At 36.1% G+C, this 12,092-nt stretch overlaps 1 protein-coding gene across 1 annotated transcript in view; it reads left to right on the plus strand.

Moving 5' to 3' along the window:
* ARFGEF1 (ADP ribosylation factor guanine nucleotide exchange factor 1) overlaps window positions 1-12,092 on the plus strand; it is an 87,300-nt gene that overhangs the window by 58,393 nt on the left and 16,815 nt on the right. Inside the window, exons 20-27 of the mRNA XM_050318363.1 lie at window positions 1,391-1,519; window positions 4,587-4,745; window positions 5,058-5,208; window positions 8,726-8,816; window positions 9,922-9,962; window positions 10,051-10,220; window positions 10,824-10,975; window positions 11,137-11,309. Of these exons, the coding sequence (XP_050174320.1) occupies window positions 1,391-1,519; window positions 4,587-4,745; window positions 5,058-5,208; window positions 8,726-8,816; window positions 9,922-9,962; window positions 10,051-10,220; window positions 10,824-10,975; window positions 11,137-11,309 (1,066 nt within the window). The remainder of the gene's footprint in view (window positions 1-1,390; window positions 1,520-4,586; window positions 4,746-5,057; window positions 5,209-8,725; window positions 8,817-9,921; window positions 9,963-10,050; window positions 10,221-10,823; window positions 10,976-11,136; window positions 11,310-12,092) is intronic.

Below are 12,092 nucleotides of genomic sequence, written 5' to 3' on the forward strand. Positions count from 1 at the left end.
ATTCATGAACTAATTAAACTACTGAGGACCATGTAATGTGTTCTCAAAAAAGTGAGAACTGTGAAATTTAAATACTGAATTTCATATTTTTTAGACTTTTTAAAATTTTTATTTCAGCAAAATTTTATAAATTTCTGGGTATCTCATCTATTGATGTCCATATAAAGTTGATCACTATAACTGTATTTACAGATACATTTACATCTTTAAAACAGAGCAAAAATTTACTCTATGTATCCACCTAAGCAGCCCAAAGTTAATGGTCTGGGTTTGGGGCTTAATTTTCACTCTTAGTGACAAAACAGTGTATTAAAAATAACAGCATAAATCTAGTTAAAAAGCATATATACAGATCATTAGATAGTTCTTAAGAAAGTATGCAAGTGTTAAATGTTTTTCTGAGGTAGTGCATTCGAAATTGCTGGCTTAAATTAAACCAGAGCTCTGTGGTGCATCATTTTAGTATGAAATTAAGTGTGAAATCTCTACTCCTTGCTCTGCCCATTGACTGTATATTTCATCTGGGGTGACTTCAGGTAAAACAATTTTGAAAGTTGTTCTGGGTACTGTGGGGTTTCCTCTCCTTAACCACATGGAGTTATGGCAGGTTCCCTCTGCATCTTCTGATTGATTTTTCTGGCTGTGGGAGAGGGAGCCTTGACCACAAAGACAGGACCATGTAGACTCTCCTGCAATAACTTCAGTTGATTCTATACCCCCAGTTCCACCTAAAGCAAGAGAAATGAAAAACATCAACAGTGGCTTGGATACAAGAATATGGAGGGATACTACAAAATTAGGAGCAGATTCACGTCCTGTATTTCTCGTTATTGTTTTACCATAATTTTAGTAGAATTAATAAAGTTTGTCCTATTTTCACTGCCTTTTCTTTCCCACTGGTGTTATCAGGACAAACTAGTCTTATTTAAGTACTTTTCATCATGAAGAAATCTGTTATGTGCTGTATTGGTTTTTGCAATAGCTATTGACTCTTATCTCTCTTTCTCAGTGTACAAAGATAAAGATTATCCTGGGAATACCAAAGTTCCAATAGACATCTAACTGATACAGCTTTAGGGTTTGGGTTTTCCTACAATCTGAGGATGGTTGTGTGTGCTGGTTGCTGAGGGAGAGGACGAGTGCTTCTGAGAGGAGTGCCAGTCTGCAGTACTCCTGTCCCATCCTCACATCTCATCTAACCATGCTTTATACTATTCTATGTCTCATGACTATCTGTCCTATTTCCTTTTTGGCAAAAGGCAACTTCAGTGTAATGATGTGAGTTAAGGATGGAATTTACACCTTAGCAAGATGTCGAAACTATAACATTCCCTTCAAGTAGTAACTCAAGTAAGGTGCTGATATAACACTTATTGTGCGTATGTTCCAGTTGGCGTGGACACCTTTTCTGGCTGCGTTCAGTGTGGGTCTGCAGGACTGTGATGACACCGAAGTTGCCTCTCTTTGTTTAGAGGGTATACGATGTGCAATCCGGATTGCTTGCATTTTCAACATTCAGGTAAAAAAACCTGTAAGATTGAGACAATACTTTGATTTATGTACCAGCAAAATATTAGTGGGGTTCTAAGGGTCCTTGTTGCTGAAGTTATTGCAACCTAGAGGCTACCTTCTTCTGCCATTACTGCTTCATCTGATATTTGACTGGAAGTGTAAATGAAGTTACCTTTCTTTTTCCTGGTGTTTTATCTTAAGTTCTTCCATGCCTATGTACTGAATTTTTGTTTCCGTATCAGTTGACTACTTTTAAGTCAAAGTACTTTCTTTTTAACTTTCTTTCTAGTTACAAGCTATTTAGCTTTGTTGTGGTGCTTCCTAAAATGAGTCTTTTATCGTGTTTCACAAGTAAAATAGTATCTCTGTGAACTCTATTTGAGGTATTCTTCTCAGCTCCAGAGAGATTATACTAATACAAGACTTGTGTAATTGGATGCTATTTTAACAGTTATGGCACTGGAAATGTCATTCCTGATGTGATGCATGAATGTATCTTGCATTAAGCACCATGCCAAGAATTCCAGACTCTCTGGCTCCAGAGGGTAATTCTGATTAAATTTGGGCTTTTTTTGGCTTTATTTTTTTCCGTTTAAAAATCCTTGGTAGTGAAGGTAAAATTATGTTATTGTAGATAATTAATAAATAAATAGAATAATGGCCTACAATAAGTCTATCATAGGGGTAAGCTGAAGAGAGGGGCAAGCAAAATTCATGTTTGACATTGCATTATTTCATGTGTACAACAAAAACATATGTAAATTAAAAAAAAAAACCACAACCAACAACCCTGCTTCCTTCCTTCCTTGTCCCCTTGCACTTGTATTTGGCAAATTAGATAACTTTTTATCACCAGTGGGAAAAGTCACATTGGGACCTCTTATACAGCTGCTTTAAAAAGCCCATTTGAGATCATGGAAGGTTTCCTTCCTCTGTCTTTCCACTTAATTTCTGCATTACCACCCCCTGCCTCCAAACTGAACAGACTTAAAAATTTGATAAAACAAAGCCTTCCCTGGAACCTGCAGCTGGTCAGTGAACTTCACATTCCTGTTATTTTTGTTTCTGAGCTGCAAAAGTGAAACTGGTTACAAGTATCGGTTTCAGCAGCTGCAGAGTTAAGCTCCCAGTCCTACCTGTTGCCTGCCTTGCGTGGGGAGGGCAAGGACATGCTTGCTGCACTCGAAGATCCCCATGCTCCAGTCATACCCTTCCATTGGCTTGGGACAAACTTGCCTGAACTGGAGGTGTTCCAAAACCAGGTTTTTAAATTTCAGACAATGTGAAGTGTTGCTTTTGAATTTTTTATATAAATGATATTCCTTCTTTGTTTTCGTACGGGAATTCTGCTTTGTGGATATCATTAAAAACAGTACTGGCTTGATGATTTCAGTATGTAACAGGACTGTTCCATTGCACAAGGCAGTGATTAAATGGCATCTTGTCTGACTTCAGAGGCCAAATAGTTCTGGTGGTTTGAAGGAGACTGGCAAATCTGTACTTAAGTTGATTTAAGGATCTTTTTTGTTGGAATCAAGTTTTTCCTCCAGTGCTGGCAACCTTTCTATTTCATTGAATAAACATACAGAAGTTAAGATTGGTGTCTAATAAGAGTTTAACATTAGTTTACACATTTTGAGAAATATCAATGCTTTTAGTTTTAAGGAAGTTTTCAAAGCACACAATTTAGTTTAAGCTATGCATGTTCACCTCTAAAACCTCAATTATAGATTCTGGTTTTAATTATTTATGCTTCTTTATCTTACACTGTCACAGAGTCTGACTTTTTTCCTTAAGCATCTGAGCCAAGATATCCACCAAAAGGATATGCTTAATATGCTTATATCATCTGGTTTTAATTTTTGGGTGATGGACACATTGTTTAGTTGTTTTTCTCCTACTTTGATGGCTTAGAAAAAGGGGTAGAGAGGGAATATCTGTATGAATAGGTAGGACTGAAAACATTTTCCAGAAGATACATAGTTTGTAGACTCTAAAGCTTCATTGCTGAGTATGCTTCCTTTGAAACTTCCATTTTTCTGTGCTTAGACATCATCACTTGCTGTGCCTTTGCCAGCGTACCCTGCAGTAGTAGTTGGGTTTGAACATGGCAGACACGCTGTATGGCTCTGTGATAATCCATCCCTTCTATCATTGCCCACTGTTGTGGTGTTCATGTTTTCTCTGTGAAATAAGCATTCTTCCTGGTTTGTTGTTTTTTTAATATATTTTGTATTTGGTTGGTTTATATGCTGAATGATTTTTTAACTTGAAAACAGCCCTAAATATCCGAGCAGTTAAGTGTATTTCGTAATTGTCATTTGTTTATCTGGTGTACATTTCACTTATACATAACAGGAGAGTAAAATGCACACATGAGCTCAACTGTAATCCCCTTTTCACTGGTTTAGTTGGTTCATACGAGATCTGAAGAGTTTCCTTTGTTGTTTATAGAACAACATAAAAATTGGCTAACTACATGTGGAACCTTTTTGTGAGATAGATTTTATCTGTCTAGATTATGGTCACTTGCTGTTTACCCACCCATGACAGTTGCCTCAGAAGATTCTGAGGTTCTCTGAACAATGTGGATTAAATCAAATATGTTTTGAGCAATTTTGTGGAATTGGCAAAACATGCCTTTTAGATACATAATGTAGACTCTGTTGACAAAAAATCCTGCAACTTGAGTGAGTCTGCTAGGGCAGCATTTTCAGAGTAGGTCTGAGTATTGTACAAGAATATTAAAAGCTTAGCTAAGTAGCCACATTTATTTTGAAACAGCATCGTATTTTCTGAACCCCCCCTCCCCCAAAAAAAGACCAAACCAGAAACTTGACAACAACCTGTGTGTTCTATGCTGTCAGACGTTACACTTCATGAATAGAAGGAGCCTGGTTTTGTCCCACAGCTTATTGTAGAAGAACATAAGATATTTTCACTATGCTTTGGAAATTCAGTTCTAGAAAGAGAAAGGTAAATGGTATAGTTGATGAAACCACACAGACTGTACTAAGATCAAGAAACAGAAAAAATACTTATGAGAATTTTGTTTTTTTCCTTCCCATTTGTAGCTTGAAAGAGATGCCTATGTTCAAGCATTAGCAAGATTTACATTACTTACAGTGAGTTCTGGTATTACTGAAATGAAGCAGAAGAATATTGACACCATTAAAACTCTCATCACGGTGGCTCATACAGATGGAAACTATTTAGGAAATTCCTGGCATGAGGTAAAAGTCATTTGTATCTAAATTGTAAGAAAGCCTGTTTACTGATTTTTGAACACAGTGGTGTACTTGTTTGTGCATCAATACAGTGGTTTTTACATAAGTACCAAGTATATACTTTTGTGCATACATTATGCAGCCAATTAAAGTAGCAAAACATCTCTACATTAAGATTCAGTTTAGACAAAAGAACAGAAATAATTTTCTGACCTTGAGTGTTTGTAATTTTTTTCTTTTGAAGATTTTTATTTATCTATTTTTTACTATTTAAAACTGCTTTTTGTTGATAAACAACTTTGTTATTCTCTGAGATAGATTCTGAAATGCATCAGTCAGCTTGAACTGGCACAGTTAATAGGAACTGGAGTAAAACCTCGCTACATCTCAGGGACAGTGCGTGGCAGGGAAGGTTCTTTTACTGGAACGAAAGATCAGGCACCTGATGAATTTGTGGGGCTGGGACTGGGTAAGTAGTGCAGATATATTTCATTTAACTGGCTTTGTTCACAACTATTCAGATTTGTCCTTTGTTTTCATTCTTGTTGACTGTGAGGTTCAGACAGAAGACCATAAAGTAATCCTCATAAAACTCTTAGGCTTTTAATAGATGTGTTCCAATTTCTGGAATATTTGGTTTTCTCTGTTAAATATTATTGCCAGAGTGGAAGAGTGGGAAATGTAAGATAATTATATATTATTCATTTCTGTTAAAATACAGGTGAACGAACTTAGAATGGATCATAGATGTTATGACCAGATTTAATAATATTACAACATTGGTGCACCAAGTGTTTTACCAAACAAGCAAGTTAGTATGTGTAGGTTAAGCATCTGTTGTGAAGCTTTGTGAGAAATATGTAGAATTCAAACCAAGTGGGAGATTAATTTAGCTTAAATTCTGAGATGCCATTTCTTTGCTCTCTTGGTTACTTTGATACTAAGTGCGTACCTTTTTTAGGTTGACCTGAGCACCAAAGTTTACTCCATAAATGGGATGTTGTTTATTATCCTCGTAGAAATATATAGCGGTCTTATCTTAAATTATCTTAAAAACTGGGTTTTTTCTTGTGGGGTTGTTGTTTGTTTGTTTTTTAAAAAGGGAACACAGTTAAAGATACACAGGTGTAGCGTGTTAGGAAACTCAATATCAGAGTGTATATGTATAAATGTATTTGACTGTTAAAAAGTTTCAGTTTGTGTGATGCTCAGTATCTCCTGCCCTGTCTGAACTTCACCCACAGCCAAGCAAAAGCGTTATCTTCCCTTGATTTATTTTGTGTCACTTTTTTAGTAGTAATGATTATTTTCCTTTTTTTCCCTGATCTTAGCCCCTGGATTAGTCCTAATCATCCAGCTTTGTTTACTCCTCAGACAGTTTTTCTTCTGTAGTCAGTTATTTTCTTTCCCTTCTGCTTTCCTTTGGCCTGCCTCTGTGTACTCACCTTGCCAAGAGTTGATGAAGGGAAAACTTATGCCTGGAAATTAATGAGTCTGCCAGCATCTCATATACTGAGCTTCTTCTGCCCTTCCAATATGCATCCTCCAGTTTAGTGTTCCCTCGTGACCTATCCAACTTCACTCTTTCCAAGTGCTGGCAGTTTCTCTACACTGATGTGATTGGCCTCTAAAGGTTTGAAGTCCTAATAGCTCAAGAATGTAAACTGTAGTCAGGTGTCTCTAAATCATATTTGCTTTCATTGGTGTAAATCCAGCTCATAAAGACTTTTTAGTGCAGTCAACTGCATTTTTAAGGAAAATAGTTTATGCCCAAATGCATGAAGTGTTTCTCTCTGAATTGAATTTCTGGAATGCTTATTACAGTGCACATATGGAAACATAACCATTTTTTTTTCTTTTTTTTTTTTTTTTATAATATTGCTTCAATCTTTTAGGAAAATGCGTAATTTATAGGAATTTGGTTTTCTTGCACTTCGGATCTATTAAAACATTTTTTCAACTGTTTTAGTTCTTTCCACACCTTTCTGTAAATCGTGCTTTGCAGATAGTTTAATTTCCTATGATCACTCCAAAGTATCCTTTGGAACTATGGGTTTCAAGCAACCTTTCTATTAAATTAAATTCCTGTGAAGAACACAGTAGTGCATACGTCCATATGTACAGACGCATTTTACAGAAAAATTAGAGTTTAATTAGAGTCATTGAGGTTTCAGTCTGGTGACACAGAAGTTCCATCTTTCAAGCCTGCTTGTAAACTCAAACATGGATAAACAGCAGCATTCACTCCAAAAAGCAACAGAACCAACCCCTAAAGCTCCTTTGCTCATTTACTGCCTCAGCAAGGATTCAGGTGTGGCTCTTCAGGCATCTGCATTTGAACGTCTTCATCTCTTACATTATCTTCCTACTGTGGCCCATTTTTGTTTTCCTCGGACATTTTAAGCATCATAAGCATGTGGGTTGGAAAAGTAAATGAATAAGCATCTATTTCTTTGCCTCTTTGGTAGAAATGTTGTCTTACTTTTAGTTGTAATTGGGAAATTCAGGTTTCTTCTATTCCAGTTTCTGTTCATGAAGTTGAAAGTCAAAACCTGCTGCTGTGAGTAGATCATAGCCAAAGTGTACCTCTTACCAGAAATCCTCTTTGAACAAGGGGAATCTGAGGAATTGGTTTTTCATAAAGCAGAATTATATAGGTGACTCTTTATGTTTCATTGAAAGGGATTCAACTGTTAGAATAAAAGTCTGCTGTCTGCTTAGATTTTCCAGCACTGATGGTAAATACTGCAATAACAAGGAATTCTAATGTAGAACTGGCTGACTTAGTTACTGTTACCTTGACTTCTTGGAGTTAGCACTTCAAATTCACTTCACCAGCTGCTCATTTGATATGTTTCTTAGCTGACTCATTACCGAGCCTCAAGCTAATTGATACTGGCAGCTTGTGTGCTTACAAGAGAAGCCTTGATCAAACCCAACAGTATTACAAGTTGCTGAAATACCAGTATGAGGTTACATGTGTATGTATGTATGTACCAAATGTTTGTTCCATAAATGCCCTAGAAAAATATTTCAGATGGGTCAGGTTATATAGATTTGTCTGACAGTCATCTCCAGCCACCTCCAAGTGTGGGTGGAACACAGTGAGACTCGAAAGCAGACTTTTGGGAGGCAGTCTGAAATAGGAGAACTTTTTGTCTCTGCAAAGCTCTGAGAACAGAACTGCTGGCTTTCTTTCAGTCTTCTATTCTTCCCTATCTTTCTGATAGGCTGCCTAAGGGGAAAAACATAAACACAGGGGATGTGGAATTACCCAGAATGGTGCAGGATTTCTCTCTTTTTGTGATGGCAGTTCGAGGGGAGTTTATAGATCACCAGAAATTTCTGAATTTTGCTCGTTGTTAGCAGTTTCTTAATATGAGATTTCCCAGATGTGGGTTATAGTTTCTAGCCTCCAAAATAAATAACTGCTATTTTTATTTACAGATTTTTCTCACTATTGTGATAATTTTGCCGTACTTGAGATGTAGCTTAAAGATGGAGTTTTAGTGGAAGCTCTTCTCTGTGAATAATCTAAAATAAAACCTATCAAGATGGATTTACTCAATGCTAGTAAAGTGTGAAAAGTTCTTTGTGTGGTATTCTCTATCATTTGTTGTATATTTTCAGTAGCAAAATTACCTAAGGTTCATTGAAAGATGGAGGAAAAAAAGATGGTTCTTGTGTTTTTTAATTTTTTTTTTCCACTTTTATCTGTTCATACAATTGCTCCAAACATGGATAATTTTCTCAGACTAATATAGTTTGTACATCGATAGAGAATCCAGTTAATTAGGACTTGGACCAACATGCAGCTGTTCACTGAGATGCCCAGATCATGCAAGGGAGATCAATAATGTGCTTCTCTTTTTTGTGAATTAAAAATACATTTAATTATACTGGTAGTGGCACGACTTTTCTTCGTTTTTCTTCTCAGCTCTTTCTGTGTTATCACTTACCTGTTTGTCAATTTTTGTTTACTGTAGTTGGTGGAAACGTGGATTGGAAGCAGATAGCAAGTATTCAGGAATCCATTGGTGAAACGAGCTCCCAAAGTGTTGTCGTTGCTGTAGACAGGTATTGTATTGAATTTGTTGTTGTGACCTCAAGCTTTTTAACCACTACCTGTATACTCTGTGCTAAAAATGGGACATTAGTAATTTATTAATTTATTTGAAGAAACTTAATAGTACCATATTAAAGTGCTTTTTGGTTTTGGACAGGGGCTTTCCCTTTTTTTATGGATCATAGATATTTTTGCAAGCAGGAGCACAGCAAAGATTAGGCAAGAAGGCTTTTTACTTAAAAAAAATTACTGCAGGAGAGTTGCAGAATGGAAACTGCTGTAGTGTCTGGTGAATCTTGATTTACTGTATATAGTAACAGATAGGAAATCTCATTTTGCCTTAGTACAGAGGGCATTATTGACAGACCCTTTCTCTCCTAAATGTAATTACTGACTCCCTGCTTTCCTCTAGCTTATGTAGATGTTGTCTGAAATGACTGAAATTATTATTCCAGTCTTCCTTTCTATGAATCACATTTATTTTAACTGGATTTGGCCAGGCATAATGCATATCATGAACATTCCTTGTTTATATCATGAAGTACTGATCAGACTGGAGTGTTAATGGTCCTTGCTTGCTCAGCATATAAGAAATCAGAACACATCATTTTCTTAATGGTTGTCAAAATTGATGAAGAGGTATCATTTTGAAGGCTTACAAACATTTTTGTGATTGAGGATAGGCAGTGAGCTTGGTATTAGTTCATTGAAGGTTGCCTTGCAGTAAAATCACAGCAAGTGAACTGGAAGTTTAATGTCAAACACATAATAATAGCTCTTTAGGTTTGCAGTGTCTCTCCCCACTTCATAATGGGAGGTGTTTCAGATATCTACTTGTCATGGCAGATGGGAATTGTGTGCTCTGGAGAAGTTTGGCTTCTCTGTTTGGGTAGGGATGATAAAAACTACTGACAGTATTCATTAGTAGTTCTCCACAATTACTGTCTTTTAATAAATAAAAGTAATCCAAGGGTGTCTATATATTTAAAAAAAAAAACCAACAAAAAAACAAAACCAAACTTGAAAACGTGTTTAATAGGTGCCTTTTTCTTTTCTTTTTTCTTTTTTTTTTTTTTTTTAAGAAATTGTAACAATGTCTTTAACTGCATTTTGCAGAATATTTACGGGATCTACGAGGTTGGATGGAAATGCTATTGGTAGGTTTTATCTCTTCCCCACTCACCCCCACCCCTGTAAACTAAACCTTGGAAAAATATTGCATTAAAATCTGTGGTTGTTTAACAGTGGATTTTGTTCGCTGGCTTTGTGCTGTATCTATGGATGAGCTGCTGTCTGCTACCCACCCTCGAATGTTTAGTCTGCAGAAGATAGTGGAGATTTCTTACTACAACATGGGACGGATAAGGTTACAGTGGTCTAGGATCTGGGAAGTTATTGGCGATCATTTTAATAAGGTATCCCTGTTAATGATTCTATTGCATACTCCAGTTATTGGTACAAATTAATTTTATTTAGAGGTTTGTTGGAGAAGCACATATTTATCTGAATTATACTGGTTTTATTGTCCTTCTGTGTAAGTACCTTAAACCAACAAAAATTGTAAAGCTGAAAAGGCCTGTGAGAAGGCAGAGGTACACGACATAATAAATGTAAAAACACAAGTATACGTTTTAATTTATCATGACCTGGGTCTAGAACTGGCTGCCATTAGTTTTGTGTTAGAATTTTTGTGGATGCTTTCTGTTCAAGTGTAAATGGACTGCTTATCAGGTGAATGTTTGTTTGCATTTTTAATACAGCTATTGAAGTCTTTGTAGACAGCTTGCTTATTTTTAGAAAGTTTTAAATTCCAGGTTAATTAATGTAGAAAATAGCTCGAACTGGTTAGGGATTATTGAATTCCATTAACAGTGTGGTTTATGGAATTGGCTACTGTGTATTTTTGTGAATTTTCCAGCACTGTTTAGTTCTCCGTTATCAACTGTATAGGCAGCTCATGCTGAATCCATAAGAATTCTGGTGCAAGCTTACCATGCATTTCTATTCAACCTTCTCAGGTTGGCTGCAATCCCAATGAAGATGTAGCTATTTTTGCAGTAGACTCGTTAAGGCAATTGTCAATGAAGTTCTTGGAAAAAGGAGAACTTGCTAATTTCCGATTCCAGAAGGACTTCCTAAGACCATTTGAACATATCATGAAGAGAAATAGGTAATAACATCCAATTAACTGAATTGCCTGGGATTGCAAGCATCAATTTTTGCAATTAATGTTTCAAATTACTTTTGTAAAATCAATAGTTGGAAAATTATACTATTCTAATTGATTATGTAAAGTAGTTTAAAAATATATTATTTATTATCTTAATTTAGGTCTCCTACTATTCGAGACATGGTTGTACGGTGTATTGCACAGATGGTAAATTCCCAGGCTGCTAACATTCGTTCTGGCTGGAAGAACATTTTTTCAGTATTTCATCTGGCAGCCTCAGATCAGGATGAAAGTATAGTGGAACTGGCATTCCAGACTACAGGGCACATTGTCAGTGAGTATGAACGATATTCAGATGTCAGGGAAGTGTGTGTCACTCCAGAGCCTGAAAAGCTTTGTTTGTCTGTTGACTCCACAGTCTGCATAGCAAAGCCTGCTTCATGTCTTAGAACCAATCTACACTTTTCAACCAGTCCTCTGGGAAAATACTTACGAAAGTCATTCACTAAGATGATAGTTATCTGTCTGTCTTTATGCCTTTTAAAAAAATGTTTGTCTCATTCTGTAATAAAGTAAGTCAGACCTTGGATAATTTTACCTGGTGTGTAGATTTTCATTTAAGTGAAGAATGTTATGTTTTTTCACCCCAGAAAAAAAAAGAAGTGTAGTCATTTTAGTATTATGTTGCTTGTCTGTCTTTTTCCATGTTTCTGAATTGTGCTTCTACATGGCCCTGTTTAAGAGAAAGTGCTGAGCTAGGTGGCACTATGATGATTTTAATTTTTTTTTTTCCTTCCCACTCTAATCTAGATCACAGGCTTTAAGGACCATAAGGGATCTCTTCATTCTGTCTCAACCTCTGCAAGTTTCTAAAATTTTTTCAGCTTTGATGAAGCATTTTTTTATCCTGAAAAGTAACTATTTAAAAATGAGGCAACATGCTGCAGAGGGGGAAGTCCATTAGTAATGTAACTCCATACTTCATGTAGCCCTCTTAAGCTCTGGTCACACAAACCAGTGTTAAACAGTAAACCTATTGCTCTGGTCTTGCTTAACTGTTAAATTTCCTTCCTTTAGTCTAGATGCTATCTTATTTTAAATACTTATTTACTGTCCA

The sequence above is a fragment of the Myiozetetes cayanensis genome, unplaced genomic scaffold (assembly GCF_022539395.1).
Source record: "Myiozetetes cayanensis isolate MyiCay16 unplaced genomic scaffold, myiCay2020 scf1, whole genome shotgun sequence".
Lineage (NCBI taxonomy): Eukaryota > Metazoa > Chordata > Aves > Passeriformes > Tyrannidae > Myiozetetes > Myiozetetes cayanensis.